Source organism: Mustela lutreola, chromosome 10 (genome assembly GCF_030435805.1).
Source record: "Mustela lutreola isolate mMusLut2 chromosome 10, mMusLut2.pri, whole genome shotgun sequence".
Lineage (NCBI taxonomy): Eukaryota > Metazoa > Chordata > Mammalia > Carnivora > Mustelidae > Mustela > Mustela lutreola.
Genome location: NC_081299.1, coordinates 40,707,647 through 40,731,232, shown reverse-complemented (window position 1 = coordinate 40,731,232; position 23,586 = coordinate 40,707,647). Strand labels below are relative to the sequence as shown.

Below are 23,586 nucleotides of genomic sequence, written 5' to 3'. Positions count from 1 at the left end.
CTTGGAGAGCAAATATCTTCATTTGGGTAAAGTCTAAAACCCTATTACACAGAGGAACCCACCATTAAGAAGTAGCAACTGTGTAACATGATCTAAACAGAACCTCAACAAAGGAAAGTCTACCTCTGCCTCTCACTGGTCACAGGCCCTTAGACTTACAGGGTGGCTGCCAGCAGTGTGCTGGTCCCTATCAGCTCTCCCATGTGTTGGCAGGATTCCCTACTCCTTATCTCTCAAGTCAGAATGGGAGTGTTTCCAAGACAGCTTTCGTCATTCACAGCAAAAAGTCATAACCTGACACCAAAGCCAGGACCCTCAAAGGCCAATGCCAACACAAGACTTGGCTGAGGCCCAGGTGGACGAGTTCCAGCAACTGAAGAACAGCACCAGGAGGTTTTCAGAAAGCCTCAGCCTGCTGAGTGCTTGAATCCTGGAGAAAAAAAAAAAAAACCCAGAAGGGCTTTTCTCTGGAGCTACTCCCAAGTTTGTTTCTTCTAAGATGATGAGGACTAGACAGTCTTTTCCTTTGCTTCAAATTTAAAGCCTGACAGACTTTCAACAACTGTTTCCTTACTCTTTAGCACCATCAAATGAATTCACTAATGAAAGGTGCTTAGATTCTGAAAACCAAGAAAAATGGCAACTTCTCATACATACAACCTCAGATGCAGCTTTCTAAGTTTGGAAAATGACTTTTTTTTACGCTTTGGTTGGCATGAGCTCTTTTGAAATCAAGTGCAAAGTTCATCACGACCCAACAGATTAAGTCCGCAAACAAGGAACCTCATTTTGGGGCTTGAAAAATCCATTTCTAAATGAGGAATGTATGAATTGCTTCTAGTATATAAAGCCGACTGTAAAGTGACAAAATATAACAGAGCCCTTCCTTTGGGAAGACAATTACTAAAGATTGCTCTGGACTTCTAAAAGCTGACATTAGAGTTTAATCAGATACATCACAGCTAACACCTCACATATAAATGGACTGGGTTTTAATTTTCCTCACATCATTAGTAAATCATTCAGAACACCAGATACTATATGCTTTGGGTGGAAAAACAGCTAATATTAAGTGCTCACTGTTTACCTCTTGCTAGTCTAAGCACTTTACATGTATGTAATTCTCATAACTATATGAAGTACGGACTATTACAGATGAGAAAACTGAGACACAGGTTAAATAACTTGCCTAAGATCACAAAGATATGCAGCAGAAAGTTTTTACACCAGGCAGCTGAATTCTAAACCCCATGCTTTGCTGAACTACTTTTCAAACTGTAAAATTATCAGTTTAATGTTGGATCTGACTTATATTGACCTCTGGGCCACTATTAAGGATGGAAAAGGTACTGGCTAATAGCTCAAAAACCAGAAATCCTTTGCTTCGAACACATGGAGCATTCTGTCTGTGTGGCATGATTCTGGAATTGGCAGAGTGGAGCCCATTTCCATACCTCAAGAATGGACCAGTGCTGGAGACGAATCTCAATGTCTTTGATAGTATAATCCAGTCTTCCCAATTCACACAATGTTTAAGACTTGGTTCTGGATCCTAAATGACAAGGTGAACTATTATGAGGCCTCCCTGAGAAAAGCTGGGCTCATTATTTTTGCAAAGCCAACAAATCTTATAAGCATTCAGTTTACCCATAGGACCAGACTCTTGAGGCAAACCCTCAGTTACCTTTCTCAACTTCTTTTTCTCATGGACAAGAAATCTGGAGCAACTGATGTTGCTCTGATGATGCTCTGTTGCACTATAACACTGATGTTCTAGAAGGGTTTCCAACCATACAGGTGCTACTCCTCCTTTGATCCCCATCAGTTTTAGATGCTTAAAGTCTATACCTTATTGATAATGCTGCTTCATTCATAGGCAGAGAAAAGCAAACTTTCTATGGAGGCATCCAAAGATTACTAAATCTTCCAGTGGACAGTAACTCTTCTCAAGGAAAAAAAATGTGAAGGACAGTTAGTATCTCTCCTAAAGTTGCCTTGAAAACTTTATGAAAACAGTAAATGGTTTTAGTCTGTCAGCAACATAAATCAGATGGATCCAGCTGTTGTCCTGAGCTAATGCCTGTTGCTCAGAGTGATAAAACAAACAAGAACAATGTGAATAATTAAAACATGCAGATAAATCCAAATCCTTTTTGTACAGTTTTGCTGAAGTCCCTAACAAAAATTGTATGGATCAGGAAATGGGTTGAAGAGGGACTTGTGGATTTTCTGTTTCCAAGCTAAAGAGTAAGGAAATAGCAAAAGGTAAAATGGAAAAGTGAAGTCTGGATATTTGTATCTGGACAATCAACCTCTGAATAATCAGCAAGCACTCAGTCATGCAGTTATTTTTTTAAACAACCACTATATGATTTATAGAAGGACTGGGTAGAATTTAGTGGGCTAATCATTTTTTGTGGGATGTTTTTAGACCCACAGGCTCTCAGAAAACAAATTACAAAGTATATTTAAGTTAATATTGCCAAAATACATGTACCTCACACAATTTATTAACATTTGTATGTCATTTTAATATAAACCTTAATGTGTTGTAATGTAACTCCTAGGAGCTTAAAAAAGGGTTCTTTTTCTCTAGTAAAAATAATTCTTAATGTACAGAGCTAAATAAATAGCCCACTTAACGTTCCTTCAGTACCTAAAATTAACTTGCTATATCTTTCAAACCACTCAGAAAAAGTACTATTTTAAGATGTTTATATTATACAACCAAACATTTACAGTTACTCCATGAAATCCTTATATTTCACTTGAATTACTACATAAAAGCCATAAATCTGAATTGTGAGCATTAAACCACTGCCTAACCATGGGCAAATACATGTTTTCACCTACAGAACTGAGAAAAAAAATTTTTCAGAGACCATTTTTAATGGCTCTCAGGAAATTCTCATTTAATAGTAGTATGTCAATCCGTAATTACATTCAATGCAACAATGAAAATTTAATAGCTGGACATTTTACTCTATATTTTAACAAGCATTTATTAATAATAATAAGCACCTAGGTTTTGTGTACATCTTTAAGGGAAAAAATGTATTTAAATACATGAATGGGTAAATCCAGTCTTTAAACAGGCAGGCTAGCCTAGTATTTATGGATTCATTTCTGAAGTGAACAGGAACACGGCCTTCATGATTAGAAAAGGCATGAAATTTATGGAAATGAGACCTCAGTGGCCAAATATTTAGGAACTGAGACTTGGAAGAAATTAGAAGGAATTCAACTAAGTCCCCAAAGGGTTAATATAACACAGTCAGGAAGAACAGCTCAGGATGATGATGGCTCTTAAGCCCATACTTCCCATGATGGAGATATTCTGAACAACCTGTGTCTTAGGGGAAGTATAGTTGAGTGTTAAGATTAGTGCAGGGGAGCTGTAAAGAGGATACAGAAGGAAGGATTTTAAACTATCTTCTCTGACTTTCTCCCATCCAGGAAAAGAGTAGATGATTTTTACATTCAGTAAGTAAATTTAAAAGTACTTGAAATACTAACCAATCCAACTTTTCTGATGTCCACTAATTTCAAAATTAAAGGCTTACAAAATTAGTTGAGGTTACTACAGTGGTTGCAAGTATAATCAGTTGGCTCTGAGAAACTGCTAGGCAATGCCTTTAAGCAGGGCTAACCACCCAACTGCCTACATTTTGGAATCCTGTCGAAATTTACCTTCTTTATTGTTTACCATTTTAGTCTCAAGGAGTATAAGCAGGTCTGCTTTTGATTACTGTCACTCCTTTTTTAAAATGCATGCTTCCTTATGATGAAGCTTTGTATGACAAGAATGTTAACACAATGCTCACTGTATTCTATAAATCATATTGGCTTATATTACACAGGAGACACCAGTAGTAGGGGGAATGTTCTCCTGATTTAAGAAATTCCCTATAAAGAACACTCAGAGAATGGAAAAGGTTTTTTGTGAACCAAAGTATTTCAACTTGTTGGGTGTACACTTAAAAGATTCCTGGTCAGGCTTTTCATATATTTCAAATCCTACAGCCAACCTTGAACACATCTTGCCCAAATCTAAAAGTTGCACCTATAATTTAGCTTCAGAAAATTTGAAGCTATCAAGCTTCTAAATTTATGATTAGATGGTATTAAATACCACACCATAAAAAAATCTTCCCAAAAAGTTTACAGAACTAGAGATTAAATTTATACATTGTTTAAAATTTATACACCATTTTCAAGAAAGGATTAGATAATTTGGGGAATATTCTTATGTAATCAACTCTAACCGTAGCCCTTTATAACTGTATTATAACTTTATTTAACTTAGTAAAAGCCAAAATTGATAGTTCTTAACATGGTGTATGGAAATCAAAATTAAAGAATACAAAGTACCTTAAAATTTTTTTCAGCTCAATACTAGTTCCTTCAATATTACTGCCAAACTTCTGCAAAAAAAGCCTTGCAATAAAGACTAATAGCAACATAAGATGATTTTTTTTAAAGTTCACTTACCAATTTTAACAATCTAGAAAAAAGGAAAGTCTGATTATAATACTTGATGACACAGACATCATGTATAAGTAGAAAACACAAGGATAAAAAAAATTATCACTGAAAATATTGCACAACTTCAGGTTTTCCTCCAAATTTGCTTTATGTAATTGGGTGGATATAAATTAATGAACAAAAACTTAAGCAAGATACATGTAACAATTTAACAGAACCTGATAATCTAATTTTCAATTTTCTCAAATTCATCTTTAAGTCTTTCCGTCATGGGGCTCATAAGAAAATTAACCAACATATGGATACTACATTCTAATGTCAAATCTTTAAGAAGTATTTATGGCATATTCAATTCCTCTAAAATGCAATTATGAAGAACCCTCAAGATACTCGTGTTTTGTATGTAGAAAAGTGTTAGAGTCAAATATTCAACTCAATATAAAATAAGAAACATTTCTGATTTGTTAGATTGAGATTGCTTCTCCTTTTGCTACTGAATGATTCTTAGTTGTAATCATTGAGCTGAACAAATAAGTCACCTTTGAGTACATAAGGAAAAATAAACACATGCTAAATGGATAAAACATTACAAACTACATCTTTACTAGACCATCTCTACCTCTAACACTTCAGAAGCTTAGAGATTTAGAGTGCTCTTACATTAACTGCAAGAAAAAGGAGAAATTCCCTCTTCGAGATCACAACTATGAAGTCATGTGGTTATACAAATTCTGCATTTGTGTGCAAAACATGAAATACATTTATCTTAATTCTCCCTGCTTACTTGTCAGTCAGCCAGCAGGACTTTCCTTTCCAAGAAACAGAGACTGAGATGTGTTTTATATAACTTCAATAACCTCAGCACTACAATAAGAGATGCAGTATCCTTTTGCTATGGTTCAAGACAGTAAGGGAAGGAGGTCACAAGAATAAATCAAAATTATTACAACTGAGCAACTTTTCTCAGTTTCACCATGGTGCCACTTTCATTTTACATAAGCATGGTGGCATAATTCGAGCTCAATAAATCAGAAATCTTAATATTTAAAATTTACCTTGACTTTTAATTACCATATTAACAATCAAAATAATTAGATAAAACACATAGGAAAGGGTAATATTAAACCCCACTTTACTAGAGTTGGTTTCTTGACATTAACTCAGTTTTTTATAGAAAAGGGATAGTGCATCTCAGTTTGCTTACAAGCTAGGAGATCACTTTGAATTCTGCATTTCCTAACTGCAAACAGATATAGCACTTACAACAGGTTATAAATAAACTGGTTTTCAAGCATAGAGCCAGCCCCAACGATAATACACTATTTAAAAAGACCTAAGGCAATGAATTCCATTTCCAATGGAAAAAAAGAACTGTGCAAACAAGCTTAAAACTACTTTTTTTGTGCCAGTGTTATAAAATGTAGCTTTTAATAAAACCTTGACCCAAATGCCAGCAACTTCAGAAAAGAATTTGGGTGGGGGGAAAAAGAGAGTTATTTCATTTAGGAAAAACAACCACTATCTTTTTCCTAATCTTCAACACACACAATTTAAACATATACAGCTGCTGTAACACTTTACACAATTCCTATGTACTGGAGCATAACAAGATCTAAATACAATTATATTTTTAAACACTGGGTCAAGGCTTTACATAAAAATACCATCCTACTTTTCCCCCTAAATTTCTAAAATATCACGTATTTTTTTCCCCAACATCTGCAGCCATTCAGGAATTTTTAGGAAACTTTTGTGCATGATCTTAATTCCTAATCCCTGGCTCTTTGGGCTCAGTGACAAAAGATCAAAACCACCAAATATGATGGTTCACTTGAAGTCAGACCAGAGACCCTGGCTCAATTAGTCTCGTAGGACGAAAGCAGTGCTGCATCAACCGGCTCCATGCAAGAGGGGCACGTGAAGGATCTCATCAACCAGTCATCTATACAGTCCAGGTGATAGATGTGCATGCACGGCAGAAATCGAATCGGGTCCCCATAAACAAAGTCCATCATACAGATAACACACCTGTTGGGGGTGAGGGAGAGAAATCAGAAAACATTTTTAGAGAAGTGATCTATCTAGAATACTCTTTAAAATCCCATTACAAAGACTGTTCATCTGAACAGATGAAAATGGCTTGCCTGTCATCCTACCAAAGCATGCAAACTGATTTTTTTCTAATGAGCATTAATCCAACAATCTCTTATTTTGATCCCCTGGAAATCTGCACAAGTTTGACAGCTATGAACAGAGCAAAGAGAAACAGACCGACCACCTGGGGATCAAGTCCATTCCTAGAACTGTGCTTACAAAAATAGCGACATGAAGAAGAATGTGATGCTTCAGGTGGGAAGCCATCAGATTAACTTCATGTGAACTCAGTTTTTGGTGTAAGCCCAGGAGTAAGATAGTTTTCATTTTAATAACTATATGTAAAAACCACCACTAATTTCAGTCTACTTACTGGACTGCTGTAGCTAAAGATCTCTTTATTAACCCTAGTTTCAAGTTCACGGAATTCTACAGGTTTAAGAAGCAACCCAATGACAGAGTATTTCAGAAGTCAGTATTCAGGACAAGTTATTATCTTACATACTAGCACTAAATGCTATGACTCAAAGAGCCAAGCATCAACATAGTAAATTAGATTATGTCTTTGTTGGCAAGACCATTCTCAACCTAAAAGGAGAATGTCCTCATTAGGAATTCTCAAGACAATGAGCTCTCAGGACAAAAACTTCCCAAAAGTAAAATATCATATTCAAATCACCTGTCTTAATTATTCCTCAAATTAAAAATAGATATAAGATTTTCCTCATCACTAAAACTCCTTAATTTTAATAGCTGCATAATCTACCAGAGTACTCCTATGCCACAATCTACTTAACTATAGTTCTACTCTAAATAAAACCATGGTGAATATCTTGTGTATAAAGCTAGGATAGATCTCTGTCTCAAAGTGTACAGACCTGAGAAGGTCCTTGACATGTTGCCAAATTGCTTTCCCAAGGCCACCAGCATACTCATGCAGGTGGATCATTTTTAACTGACATCAACTGTCATCCACATGGACGCAAACAATATACAAAACAGTCAGAAATTCACACCATTTCTTAGCTATTTTTTACTGAAAATTCTTAATTGTTGTATCCCAAAATTCTTTTGCATAAACTGATTATATTAAATATCCAACTTCTAATATGCAGGAGAATATCTTCAAAAGCAAATCTCTGGAGATAGACCTTTGAAACATGTGTAAATTTATTAAAACTTACTCCCGGATCTTTTTTTCTGATCCATCCCTTCCAGGGTCATAAACTCCTTTAGGCAGATGCTGTATAAGGCCTATTCTTTGAGCTATCCTAATTTGTTCCTCTTCAGTCAGCTGAGTTGCTAGGCGAGTCTGGCTAGGTGTTGGATGATAGACCGGAACTGGAACTTGTTCCTAAATTTTAAAAAATAGAGAAAATAATTATTTTTTAAACATCTATTTTCCGGGGGTAATGTTTTCCTTGTTTCTTCTTTTTTTGGCTTAGTGGGTGAGAGAGGACCTCGGAGAGGTTGGTTGGGCTAGTGTGCAGTACTATGAGATTGTTTTACTCTGCCTTAACTTTAGCAGACCTAACCAAGATATAAAGGATAAAAACAGGGGTGGCTGGGTGGCTGGGTGAGTTAAGGATCTGTCTACAGCTCAGGTCATGATCCTAGGATCCTGAGATCAAGCCCCACATCAGGTTCTCTGCTTAGTGGGGAGATTGCTTCTTCCTTTCCCTCTGCCCCCCACTCATGCTTGCTCTCTCTCAAGTAACTTTTTTTTTAAAGTATCTTTAAAAAAGGGATAAAAACACAATGTTCACTGAAAAACTCACATGGAATGCTGTGTGAAGTATTTCCACATGAAAGCCACATATCCCCAATATAATGTTCCTGATACACAAATACAGTAATTTATCTATTGGTCTATCAGGAACAATACATAAATAAAATGGACTGTATTCAATATTCTTTGTAGGCTGTATTCTGTATTCAACAGAGCTCTATAGTCCCTGTATATCATTATTTATGTTAAAAGTGGTCATTATAGACTCCTATTTGTAAATATTTTCCCCCATATAGACAACCTTAAATTTATTTGGAATGGCTGGATATTATCACAATAACCTTTTTGTAAAATTCCTTTTAAGCTTTTGGATACATATATGGATATGACAAGTGAGCCGAATGAGGCCACCCTTCCTCCCAAATAGAAAATATAAGTTTTTAGGCGATGTAAATAACCTCCATAATTATCCAGAACATCAACTGAAGCTGCTTCAAATTAATGGCTTTTGTATGGAAAATAATTGAGAGCACCCACAATGGGAAACTTTAAAAGGGCTCACAAATATAAATATCCTTTCCAAAGAGAAATTTTAGGGGAAGTCTCAGATACATAAAAGTTAGGCTCAGATACTCAATATTTAATTCAAGGAAAATGAGACTTTTCCAGTCTCTTAACATACCACTCTGTCCCTTTAAACTAGCCTTATTCATAAACACTCCTTTATTGACAGCAGAGTTTATCAAAGGCAGAACAGCATTAGACTTCAAATATTTCTCTCTCTATATATATACAATGGAATACTACTCAGCTATCAAAAAAATGAAATCTTGTCATTTGCAACAATGTGGATGGAACTAGAGGATACTATGCTAAGTGAAATAGGAAAATCAGAGAAAGACAATTATCATATGATCTCACTCATATGTGGAATTAAAAGAGTGATGAGCACTGGGCGTTATATGCAACTACTGAACTGCTGAACACTATATCAAAAACTAATGAAGTGCTAATGTTGGTTAATTGAACATAATAAATTCTGAAATAAAAAAACAAAATAGGATCATAGGGGAAGGGAGGGAAAAAAACAAGACAAAGAGAGGGAGACAAATCCTCTTAATCATCAGAAAGAGACTCAATCATCAGAAACAAACTGAGGGTTGCTGGTGGGTAGGGGGGTAAGAGAGTGGGATAACTAGATGGACATTAAGGAGGGCATGAGATGTAATGAGCACTGGGTATTATATAAGACTGATGAATCAAAAAAGACTGATGAATCACTGAACTCTACCTCTGAAACTAATAACACACTATATGTTAATTAACTGAATTTAAATAAATACCCTCCAAAAAGGACTTTAAATATTCCTTTTCTGAGATTTAGAACGAATGTTTAATTAAAGATCTCAAAACCCAGTAAACCCTTTATCAAATAATCAAGAGTATATCCTCTGGTGCAAATAAAATGCCAGTAGTTAAAAGTCTCATGTGTTCTGAATTTCCAACATCAAATCATTAATGTTACTTAAGTACTTTCATACTTCTACCTCATCATGTGAATGCTTATCAGAAGTATATGCGATATCTAAATATTCACTTAATAATGCATACTACATAGAAAGATGATACCATATTATTAAAAGTATGGCTCTTTGATCCAGATAACCTCAGCTCAAGTCATTTACCTCCACTTAACAGAGAAACCTCATTTAAGCTGTTTAACCCAGCTGGATTAGAGTCTACCTATTAGGGTTGCTATAAAGCTTAAATGAGGAATACTCAACCTTAAAGTGGCAGGAAGTTAAATGAGTATAGGTATTACAACTACTAATATCACATTCAAAGAGCTATTATCTATTGCTGCAGGAAACTAAGCTGTTTCCTTTAAGTTCCATGCCTTTCCATCTTACTGCCTTAGCTTTTGCTATCCCTCCTACCTTTCTCTGAAGTCCAATGGTCCAAATTATACCTTGTCCAGCAGTTTGTTGATACGAAATGAAGCCTTCCCAATCCTCCTCTCTACCACCCAATACTGACAGTTTCTAGCCTCAGCTTAATTACATAAGTGTTGCGTACCTATACGAGAAATAGGAATATTATACAGACTACAGTGAAACTTCAGTTAACCTGTGCAGTCATATGAAAAAAAGACTGTGGGGGCACCTGAGTGGCTCAGTGGGTTAAAGCCTCTGCCTTCAGCTCAGGTCATGATCCCAGGGTCCTGGGATCGAGCCCGCATCGGGCTCTCTGCTTAGTGCGGAGCCTGCTTCCACCTCTCTCTCTGCCTGCCTCTCTGTCTACTTGGGATCTCTGTCAGATAAATAAATAAAATCTTAAAAAAAAAAAAAAAAAGACTGTTAATTCTTCTAGCTTTTCCAGGAAAGTCAAGTACCAAACTGACTGTATTTCTCTATTATGGCTTGAAAGCTTTTAGCCCTGTGTATCTGTAGCACTATGAGCAGAGGCAATTTTTGCTTTATAAACATTTTTTAAAATGCATACTTCCTTTTAAAATAGTTTTGTACTTACAAAACTTTTCAGTTTGTAGCTCAAATTCAGAATCTGTTACATGCAACATGTATATTAAAACCCTAGTTTATACACTAGAAAAATAACCGTTGAGCAGGTTTTATAGTGCATATAAAACTTATATGACCCTTTGGTCTTTAATGATCATAAAAATAACCATTGTATCTTTGGTTTATATACCTTTTCAAGGTTTTTAAACCTAGTAGGCAAACTTTCAATGTAGAAAAGTTTTATGGTTAAGTCAAAAAACTCTGCAACTTACTAGCTATAGGACCCTGTACACACGGCACATGGCTGCTCAGTTGGTAGAGCATGTGGCTCTTGATCTTGGGGTGAGGAATTCAAGCTCCATGTTGAACCTACTCTAAATAAATATTAAGACTCTCCCCATGTTGCTTTAACCTCTCTGAACCTCAGTTTCTTCATGTGTAAAGTACTAAAAGCACTGTAAGAATAAACTGGGAAGTCCCAAGTGTTGTCCCTCGTACAGTACGAGATACACATGAGAAAGCTCTTTAAGAGGTGCCTGGATGGCTCTGTCAGTTAAGTGTCCGACTCTTGATTTTGGCTCAGGTCATGATCTCAGGGTCATGGGAGTCCGCCTGTCCCTCTTTCTCTGCTTGCCCATCCCTTATCATACTCTCTCAAATAAAAATCTTAAAAAAAAAAAAAAAAAAACCTCATTAAATAAATGTTAGCTATTATTGCAGCTCTACTATTATATGACTACGGAATAATATCTCAATATTTAAGAAATGGACTGGACTATGCAGAGAGAGGTAGGTAAAAGTTAAAAAATGAATCTTAGAATTCATCTAAGACCAACTTTCTCATTTTATAGGCCTAAACTTGCCTACAGTCATGTAATTACTGACAATATTACAATCAGAATTTTGGTCTCCCTTTTAAGTCAGTAATTTCTACTTTCGCATTTCTGGTTGCCAGAGAGCAAGGAGACTCTGCAAGTTAAATGATTTGGCTTGTGTCCATTTATATTACTTTGAAGAATAGTACACTGAAATGACATTTTAAGAAAACCACAAAACATGGCATAGTTCATAAATGGTTCTATAAAGGTTTATCATCTGTGATAAAGGTTTAATTTCAGTGACTTCTAGAATTTAAGAATTTCAAAGAATATCAAATCCATCCTAAATGCCCCTGTAAAACATGCTATAACTGACAGAAAAATAAACTCCAAAGTCTAATCATAACTTCCCATCTGTCCTTTGATTCCAACTACTGAGGACTACTTCAGTAAGGTTACTAAAGTTCAGAGGTCAAATTCTGCAACTAGAGGGCAGTTTCTCCTCATTTTCACTTTGGGATTTCTGTTCTCTGGTATCACTTTCTTAAACTACCTATTCTAAAGAGGTAATATGGCCTACTAATCCTACGGGTTTTTTGAGCAACAGAACTATCTTGTTCAGAGTAATCTTATTTATAATTACAATATTTAAAACTGAGCTACAGTAGTGGAATGGGGCTGGAATGGAATGTGTCCTAGGAGGGATGAGGATCCCTATTCCACCCCCTTACGTGGGGCATGTTTGCAGAATCATAGAAATCAATGGAACACAGTTTTTAAAACACTGCTATCCAAGAATATGGGACTTTTTTAAAAAATATTTTATTTATTTATTTGACAGACAGAGATCACAAGTAGGCAGAGAGGCAGGCATACAGAGAGAGGAGGAGCAGGCTCCCTGCTGAGCAGAGAGCCTGACGCAGGGCTCGATCCCAGGACCCTGGGATCAAGACCTGAGCTGAGGGTAGAGGCTTTAAGCTACTGAGCCACCCAGGTGCCCCAAGAATATGGGACTTTTAACGTAAAAAATTAAATTATAAGACTGGAGCCTGTTACTTACTATGGTCACTTTTAATATCTTTAGCAGTCTCTATCTTTGAATAAAGATAATAGCACCACTTTACAGGGTGATGATACAATCATAAGATAACAAAGAGCTTTATAAATGTCAACATTTCCAAGTTATTCTAACCATTTGTTTTCTCCCCATCACCAGTGACTCTGGTTTGCAGACTTTAAGCTAACAGCTATTGTCTCTGGCTCTCTGGCTTGTCCCTGAATACAAATTCTTTGACCTCTGTTAAGACTCCTGCCAGGGTGGAGTTTTTCAACCCTTGGGTTACCACTTCCAGATGAGGCTACCCTCCTGTTTCTCAGTCCCAGTCCACCTGACTAGGTGGCACAAGATGACACATAGAAGTCACACTGGAAAAACTGGTACAAGACTATGGGTAATAAGGGTCTCCAAAATCCCTGAACATACCTACTACAAACAAAGAATTTGTTTTAGAGGTAATAATCTCTAAGCATGTACTTTAAGAGGCTATATTTCCTTGGTCTTATGGTTCATACGTGTACAGAGAAGAAAGAATAGAAAAGGAAAGCTCTACTTAATGAAGAAACATATTAATAGATATTAAAAATAAAACCCCTAAAAAATAAAAAATAACCCCCCTATCTTTTAATTATATATATTATAGATGTATTTCTTTGGTATTTTTTATTAAACCAAAGGAACCCTCTAAGCACTACCGAGATATTTAAAATGATTCAACATACTAATTTCAATTTATATACCTTTTCAGAAAGCTATAGAGGGAATGAAATGATTTAAGAATTGCTGATATTTTAAAGATGGATATGGCCTCACTGTTCTGTTTAACACGTCCATCTTACTTTAATTTCCATCATACTTGTTAAAATGGCTTGTTGTATGAGTTACTATTTACAGACTAGAGATCCAATGGTATTTTCTAGGTAGCAAGATGGAATCTTACTTCTAAAGTCAGCTGGAAGACAGTGAATGGAAGATAAGACATGGATAGTAAAAAAGCCAATTTTTAAGAGATATGGATTCTGGGACAGTTCTCACCATTTCCTAATTGATGGCTCACTACCTAAACACTGTCTAAATAATATGATTTATGCTGAACATCTGCTTCCCTCCTGGGAGTCTGGAATTTTAGTATGCCCTAAGCAATGGGTGCCTACTCAGTATTTTCGGGTCCCCTGGTAAGACAACCCTTGACACATACTGGCACAACTCAATGCTGGGGAAATTAAGTGTATCCTGTGTGATTCCACTATGAGAGGATCCTTGGAAACTTGTGCCTGTTTCCTATGAACTCATGCTCCTTTTTCCTTTGCTGATTTTGATTTGTATTCTTTTGCCACAGTAAATCAGAGCTATGATTACAACTATATGCTAGGTGCTGTGAATCCTCCTATGAAATCGAAGAATAATCTACATAACGTTCAGAGTGATGGATAATTCTCACATTGACTCCTTTCTTTTCAGTTTATTTGGCCACATTCATTAGAAATTCTTCTTTGTGGTGGGGTGCCTGGGTGGGTGAGTTGGTTAAGCCTATGCCTTCAGCTCAGGTCATGATCTCTGGGTTCTGGGATTGAGCCCTGCATCAGGTTCTTTGTTCAGCAGGGAGCCTGCTTCTCCCTCTCTCTCTGCCTGCCTCTCTGCCTACTTGTGATCTCTGGCTCGCTCTCTCTGTCAAATAAATAAAATCTTTTAAAAAAAAAAAGAAGAAATTCTTCTTTGTGGAAAAAAAATTCTACGTGAAAATGGTATGTTCTGACAATGGTGGTTACACAAGTATTTGTGATTTATTCCTTTTCTCAAAGTAAATTTTAAAAGATCCCTGAAGGAACTATTATTTTGAACATTACTTAGCATACAGAAAAACACTTTTAAGATAGAGATGTTGTTTTGTGCTGAACTGTGTCCCCTAAAATTCCTATGTTGAAGTCCTAATCCCCAGTATCTCAGAATATGACTGCATTTGGAATCACTATGTGACTGATTTTGTCTTGGCCTCTCTTTCTATCCTACACCCTTCACTTAATAACTATGTCCATGGAGACAAAGAAAATTACCACTTCAATATAAATGATTCACAAGTTTATATTCCAGTCTAAATCTCTTTAAAATTTTTAAAAAAGATTTTATTTATTTACTTGACACAGAGATCACAACTAGGCAGAGAGGCAGGCAGACAGAGAGGGGGAACAGGCTCCCTGCTGAGCAGAGAGCCCAAAATGGGGCTCAATCCCAGGACCCACGGATCATGACCTGAGCAAAAGGCAGACACTTAACCAACTGAGCCACCCAGGCACCCCTAAATATCCTTTTTAAATTATAGGCTCTACTTCACAGTTCCAACTCAGATGTCCTCAAAATGCCTCAAATTCAACATGTCCAAAAATCAACATGGTCCCTCATTTAGGCTTCTCTATCTCACTGAATGACAGGACCATCTTTCTAGTTCTGTAAGGAAGACATCCTTGACACCTCCCTCCCCCTTAGTCTTCCAAGTTCTTGTGAGTTAATTTTCTACTGAAAAACTGACAGAATCTGTTTATTTCTTTTCATATCTATTACTAATATTCTAGTCTAAGTTCCCATTTCGTCCCTGGTGTAAAATACTAGCCAGCAAAATCTCAATTTGTTCTCTGTCCAGAAGTTAGAGCAGTCCTTTCAAAACAGATTTGACTCTATTCTATGCCGTCCTCACACATATCTAGAAGACCTTCTTCCTTCAATAGCTTCCCACTGCTCTTAGGATGGAGGCCAAAGTCTTTAATAAGACTTCCAAAGCCCTGAATAGTCTGGGTACCCACCTGCCCTCCTTCCTCATCTAACAACTCGCTGCTCTCTAGCCCCATTGTTTTCCTTCAACTCCTTTTTGAGAGCAAGGATCTCTCCTACAGGAAGTCACAGTGCATGCTGTACTCTGCATGAAACACTCTCCTCCACCACCACTCTGCTTAAATAATGCCTTTTCTTCCTTCAGAGCTCAGTTAAACTTCTACCATCTCAGAAACCCATCCTAACTAACATTCTCCTCTCTAACAGGATTTAGAGTAACTTTTCTTCACAGCATCTGCCATATCTGTTATGATTTTACATTTAGTTATAATTTGCATGTTTGTCTTCCCCACCAGACTGTAAGATCCACAATAAGAATTCGTTTTGCTTCTCACTGAACCAGCACATGAATAAAAGGTCAATTAAAAATCTTACCTACTAATAGCTAAGAACAATTACCCATTGATTTACTCCAGTGTTTTTTTTTATTCCTGTTTCTTTACATTTCCTGGAATGCCTAGTCAATTGCTAAATACTTAATAAAGTTAGTGTACATGCCATAATATTGGGATTATACAGTTTTTTTCTTGCTAAGTATATTCTACATGATTGATAATAGTACCTACGTTCCATCACTCCCCCAAATGTGAACTCTAAATAAGATTGTGAATACTTACTGAAAATGTTTACAAATTAATCATTTTCATTGTACAAGGGCACTTACTAGAAAAATACTATGAATCAGTTCATGAACATCTAAATCACTAAACTGCTAATTAACATAAATGCTGGGGCCTTCCAGTGTGGTTCACTTGGCTGCCCTGTCTATGATATAATTCATGAGGTATTTTGTGCTTACGCTAAAAAGGTGTATGATTATCTGCATAATTATCTGATTATTATACTTCCTCATCACTAGACTATAAGCTTGATAAGGGCAGGGACTGTGTCTGTTTTGCCTACCAATGTATAATATTTACTCACAATATCTGGAACATCATAGGGATTTGATAAACATTACTGGATAACCAAATGATTTATATCAAAGCACTCATGTTCCTATAGTCCATGTCATATATTCATACCAGGATTTTGTAAACATGCTATGAAAAAAACTGCTAATGATTTGGATTAAACAAAACCAAAAAGAAAACTCAATGTAAATTATATCCCACACTCCTCGAAGTGACAATACCTGATTTGTTGCCTCTTAAATTTCTACCTACCTATCTCATAGGAACTTCAATACATTCAAAATCAAACTATTTTTTTACTTCTACAGTCCTTCTCAAACTCAGAATTTATATGCCTACCAAAGGTTAATGACAGAGTACAGTGGAAAGAACATGGACATTTCATTTAATCTCAGCTCTGGCACTCAACAGGTATGCAACCCTAGGCAAGTTACTCAGTAACTCTAGGCCTAAAATTCCACCTCAGAAAAAGAGAATACCTATCTTAAGAGTGTTGTAAGGAATAACCAAGAAAATGTACTTGAAGTACCTACTAACACAGGGACTCACTATTTGAGCCTTCCTATAAGGACATGACCATCCTTCCTGATTTCTCTGACTTGCCCTCCTTCCCTTTATTTCCATCATTTACTTTAATGTCTTATAATCTTTTTAAAAATATATTTATTTATTTGACAGAGAGAGAGATCACAAGTAGACAGAGCAGCAGGCAGAGAGAGAGGGGGAAGGAGGCTCCCCGATGAGCAGAAAGCTGATGTGGGGCTTGATCCCAGGACCCTGAGATCATGACCTGAGCCAAAGGCAGAGGTTTAACCCACTGAACCACCCAGATGCCCCTAATGTCTATGATATAATCTTAACTACCATTTCCTCAATGTTGATAGGAGACACATGTACTTGCCCTGTGAATTTAAATTTTGAGAAAGGGGAAATTTCCATAAGAGAAGGAAATATAATCAAATAAATTTAAACATCTTTCTCCTGGATGCTTTAATTCTTCACATCTTCATGCAAAAAAAATAATAATAATTATTTGTTAATATATAATGTTTTTGCTAATATGTAATAAAGCATCTATAAAATGATGAATGCTGTGAAAGTATAATGGGCCCTAATCTTAGGGAGTGCAGAAGCCAAGAAAGACAAACATATCAAAATGTAAACATGTCTATTTGAAAGGCAGTGCATTAAAAATTGGACCCAATTTAGGGAATATGATACAACTTTCAGAAACTAAAACAATGCAGTGGGTAAGTGCCTAAATAATGTGCTGAGGCTGGAAACAGTACAAGTCTGGTTTGTGGTAAAAGAAAAATAAAGTCACTGCTAAAGAATGCAGCTTGTCACCAAAAGCTGTATCCTTTCCTCCAGTAGGAAGTAAGAGCTCTTCTGATTTTCTCCTTACTGCCTCACAAACTGCTGCTGGCACCACCCCCTCCCCAGCTGCAGTCTTCTACTGGGAATGTTTTCTCTGAATTTGCCAGACTGAAATTTAAGGCCATAAAATGAAGGATTTGGAATGGACAGTCTCTTCGCATATTTTAACTCTGATATTCAGTGAATCATGACCCCCAAACCCCCAAACCAAACCACCAACCAGCCAAATAAAAATACTCCTCAAAGATTAGCATTAATGCAATTCCTGAATCAAAAAAAGATAACAGTTATACAAATATGGGGAAAAGAGACAGCATTCTGTCAATGATATGACAAATGATATGTCATATTTGTTGAGAAAGTATACAAACTAGAGTGATCTGCATGGAAGAAAAACACTACTTCCATGGAGGTGGTTTGGCACTTGCTTATTTTTTAAAAAAAGATTTAACTTTTTAAAAACAATTTTATATATTTGAGAGGGTAACAGAGAGGGAGAAGCAGGCTCCCCCCTGAGCACAGAGCCCCACTTGAGGCATGATGCCAGGACCTGAGATCATGACCAGAGCTGAAGTCAGAGGCTTATTTAACCCACTGAGGCACCCAGGTGCCCCTTATCTGAGAGAGGGAGAAAAATCTCAAGTAGACTCCCTACTGAACTCGGAGCCTGAAGCAGGACTCAATCCCACAACCCTGAGATTACGACCTGAGCCAAAATCAAGAATCGGACATTCAATTGACTGAGCCACCCAGGCGCACCATGTTTGCTTTTTTTTTTTTTAAATGAAAAGTTTAACTTCTTTTCACTACATAAATATTCACTAGGCACTTACTATACAGGGTTATTTACAGTATCTTAATTGGGGGAGGGTTGGAAGGCATTATCGCCACAGGCATTCTGCATTAGCAAGTCATTAGATAAGCTTATTCATTTATCTAAAGATCAAGAGAACTGAAATCAAGGTCACACTGAGCCCAAGCATCAACTGAAGTATTTCTTAAACACCCAACGATACTTCCAATGCTATTTTAGGTAAAGGAATATAGTAACTGGGTAAGGTCTCTATCCTTCTGAAACCTAAATCCCTTAAAGTAGGGGAATCCAGAGATAGTAAATATGTGAAGATAGCTACCTCACCCACAGCTCCATACTCTCTCTCCATTGCCCATGACTTGGCAACTTCTGGGACAGGCATACATTCCGAAGGCGCCATAGACTACCCAACATTTGATGACTTAGACCTGACTGCTGAAAGAGGGTGAACCAATCAGATTCTTTATTCTCTTAGAATTGGAAAACTCAATCAACTGACCTGAAAGGTCATCAAGCAGCAAATAAGAGGCAGGTAAAAACTGGGGTTATGAGGAGACATATGTATTAAAGATAGATCAGAAATGCTGAGTGAAGCAGACATTAGTAGAGCCCACAAATAAACCCTGAGAGTGGCTGTCTTGGTTCCTTGACAGGTTTCTGCTTCTAATCCATGCGTATTATTAAATGACAGCATCTTTCCTCCAAGTTACTTTTGTTTAAAATAAGAGTCTCCTAAGCACCACCACCATTTTCGTTCCTAAATTAGGGCTACCTTTTTCTTCTCATCAAGCAAACTTGTTTTCAGAGGGGAAATGGCACCCAATTATTGATAAAGAATTTTTTACCAAGTGGGGCAGATCTCCAGCATAGTTGTGGGCCAAGAGCTATTCTTCTGACTTAATGTGTGAGTTATTGTTGGAACCACTGCTTTGCTACAACCAAAAAAATACTAGAATTTTTCATGTAAGCATTCCATCTTTGAATTTTAACAGTTCAATGAATAATAGTTTTCAGTAACTGTCTTTCTTAAATGGCAGATGCAAATATAAGCCTATTTGAAAGCTAGGAGTAACAGGCCCAAGAATTCTTTGCAAAACCAACCAGAGGCAGAATATGCATAGCCTTTAAGGAGTTAAAAAATGAGAACTTAAAAAAATAGTATTAATTCCGAAAAGAATAAGTTTAGCAGCCAAAGTTGGCTTTGGAGCTCAGGAAGTCTGGTATTGCATTTACTACACTAAGTTCTCTAACAGATAACCTCACCCTTCTCTTTAAAGGTTATTTTTTGAAGGACTAAGGCTAACATCACCAATAAACATTAATTTCCTCCAAAAATTGTGTAACTTCAATTTAAGCATGTTGCAAAATTCTTTAAAAGGTCTATTTCTTGGATTCGAAGTTTGAGGCTATATGGAAGACCAGTCCATTAAATGTACACATCAATTAAAATACACATTCTGATTTCAAAAAGCATCGGGAAGTTTTATTATTTTTTTTAAGTAACCTCTACACCCAATGTGGGGCTTAAACTGCAATCCCAAGATCAAGAGCAACACATTCCTCTAATTAAACCTGGGAGGCACCCCAAAAAACATCAAAAAATTTTATGAAAAGTACACATCCCAGAACTGAGGAAATACAGTACCACTATAAGATAAAGGTCTACATTTAATATAACACTTACTGAACTATAATTCACATGACAGCACTAACTCATTTAAAGTATACAGTTCAGTGGTTTTAGTATGTTCACAGAGTTATGTGACCATTATCACAGGTTCAGAACATTTTCATCATCACCAAATGAAACCCTGTATCTATCAGCAGTCACTCATCATTTTTCCCCAAGTTCCTCAGCCTAGGCAACCACTTATGTGTTTTCTCTGGGCATTTCATATAAATGAAATCATATTAATGTGGTCTTTGGAGGCCTAAAACAGTATGATTTCAAAATTTACCCATGCAGTACTATGTATCAGAACTTCATCTCTTTTTATTGTTGAGTAATATTTCATTGCATGTACACACCACCAGTTGTATAAATGTGTTTAGTCATTTATTGGCATCTGGGTTGTTTCCACTTTTTAGCTATTATGAGCATTTGTGTGTGACTTTTTATGTGGATATATTTTCATGTTTTTTGGGTATACACCTAGGAGTAGTGTGGGTCACTTGACAACTATGTTCAATGTTTTGAGGAACTACCAAATTCTTTTCCAAAGTACTTGTACGTATACTGAAATTCAAATTAAAAAACGTAAAAACAACAACAAAAAGTACTTGTACCATTTTACATTACCAGCAGCAGTGTATGAGTTCCAATTTTCCCACATCATTACCAAATCTTGTTTATTTTTTTAATTATTATTACAGCCATCCTAGTGGTTTTGATTTGTATTTCCCTGACAGCAAATAATAGCATCTTTTCATGTGCTGACTGGTCATTTTTATTTCTTCCTAGGAGAAATGTCTATTCAGATCCCTTACCCTTTTTGAAATTGGGTTTTGTTTTTGAGATGTTTACAAATCCTGGACATTAATCCCTTATCAGATAAAAGATTTGTAAATATTTTCTTGCATTCTATGCGTTGTCTTTTCAATTTCCTGATGGTATCCTCTGAAGCACAAGTTTTAAATTCTGATGATGTTCATCTTATCTATTTTTGGGTCACTGTTGTTTCTTGGTACCACATCCAAGAAGGCTTTACTTAAATCAAGGTCATGAAGACTTACTCCAAAATTTTCTAAAAGCTATGCAGGTTTAGCTCTTATGTTTAGGTACATGAACAATTGAGTTAATATTTATATATGATGTGAGAAAGGGGTCTATCTACATTCTATGTGGACATGCAGATGTCCCAGCACCATTTTTTCAAAGTTTTTCTGAAAAGGCCTACATTTTAATGTGAGATATTTTCCTTAGAAGCCTAGTGAAATATTTTGGGGTACAGGTGAAAGGAGTAAGAATCTTACAAGACTGCTTATCTGAAGGAACCAGGGTGTCTTAAGGATGCCTAAAATTAGTCTGACCAAAAAGATTTTCTATCTCCTCTAGTCCTATCAGTTGCTACAGCTTCTACATAGGTGGTTCCTACTTTCTAATGCATTATTCAATACCATATCCCTAACACTTGCCTTCTAGTTGTTTATATGTGTTTTATGCAATATATCCTAACACAGGAAACAAGGAAAATTAAAGCTGTCATTCATCATTATCCTCTTTAGACACAAATACAGAGAATGCCCTGGATCTCAATGTTGAGACTAGATGAAATACCAAGTGTCAGCATCAGCACCTCAATGTCTGAAAGTGGAAAATCAGGTTTAATCTTTGGATTCTTCCTCAAGTTCAATTTCACAATCAGATCATCAAGAAACTGTTTTAACCGGTAAGAGAAATGGAGATTAGCAGAACATGGAATACAGGGTACTTAAGTTCTCTTGATAATGCACCTAAAAAAAAAAAAAAAAAAAAGATTCCTAACCTAACCTCAACAGTAGAATATAAATAAAACAAGTTAGAATTACTAGAGATTACAGATTAATCTTAGAACCCAAATGTGAAGTTGATCTAAGCAGGGTTATCCAGCGATGTAAACAGAGATGGCCAGCTATAAGATATTTTCAAACTGAAACTGACAATTTACTCCTTTTCCCGTAATTTCTACGTGAGAAACACATTCAACCACTTCCTCTACCTTTACCACTACCAGGAATCAAGAAATTTACCTTGTAAAATCAATAACAGGTGAATAATATAAACTTAATATGTAACAGCTTTAAAAAACTAGAGCTCTAGGGAACCTGGGTGGCTCAGCTGGTTAAACAACTGCCTTTGCTCAGGTCATGATCTCCCAGGAGTAGCAAACCGGGCTCCCAGCTCTACTTCTCCCTCTGGACCTCCCCATTTTCATGTGCTCTCCCTCTCGTCCTCATTCTCTCTCTCTTTCAAATAAATAAAATCTTAAAAAAAAACAAAAAACAGAAAAAAACAAAAACTAGAGCTCTAAAGACTGTGGCAAGGTGAAAAACTGCTTATAAAGTGATAGTAAAAAGTAAAAGGATGCAAAAATATTAGAGTGCTATTATGAATACATTAAAAATCTGTATTTGAAAAACTCATATATACACATTGAAATGTTAATTATGGTTGCATTAGAGTTAGGAAAATATGAGTTAATTTTTATTTCAATGTAATAAATGAGTTTATTTATTATAAAATATGAAAATATGAGTTAATTTTTATTTCAATGTAATCATATTCAATTTGCAATTATTAAAAGAAAACTTTATAAAGTTGGTATCATTAAGTAAATAGCTGATTTTAAGTTATCACTAAAACATCCAATTTATAGGGAAGGCTGACGGGATACAAAATCAATGCACAGAAATCAATTGCATTTCTATACACTAACAATGAGACAGAAGACATTAAGGAGTCGATTCCATTTACAACTGAACCCAAAACCATAACATACCTAGGAATAAACCTAACCAAAGAGGCAAAGGATTTGTATTTAGAAAACTATAGAATACTCATGAAAGAAATTGAGGAAGACCCAAAGAAATAGAAACACATTCTGTGCTCATGGATTAGAAGAACAAATATAGTTAAAATGTCTATACCACCTAGAGCAATCTACAAATTCAATGCAATCCCTATCAAAATACCATCAACTTTTTTCACAAAGCTGGAATAATCCTAAAATTTGTATGGAACCAGAAAATACCCTGAATAGCCAAAGGAATGTTGAAAAAGAAAACCAAAGCTGGTGCCATCACAATTCCAGACTTCAAGCTCTATTACAAAGCTGTAGTCATCAAGACAGTATAATACTGGCACAAAAACAGACACATAGATCAATGGAACAGAATAGAGAACCCAGAAATGGACTCTCAACTCTATGGTCAACTAATCTTCGATAAAGCAGGAAATAATGTCCAATGGGGAAA

General features: G+C 36.1%; 1 protein-coding gene across 1 annotated transcript in view; it reads right to left on the bottom strand.

Annotated features, from left to right (window-relative positions):
• Positions 1-4,608: 4,608 nt before the first annotated feature.
• RNF11 (ring finger protein 11) overlaps positions 4,609-23,586 on the bottom strand; it is a 39,717-nt gene continuing 20,739 nt past the window's right edge. Inside the window, exons 2-3 of the mRNA XM_059138437.1 lie at positions 7,764-7,933; positions 4,609-6,513 (exon numbers count right to left, since the gene is read on the bottom strand). Of these exons, the coding sequence (XP_058994420.1) occupies positions 6,342-6,513; positions 7,764-7,933 (342 nt within the window). The 3' untranslated portion in view covers positions 4,609-6,341. The remainder of the gene's footprint in view (positions 6,514-7,763; positions 7,934-23,586) is intronic.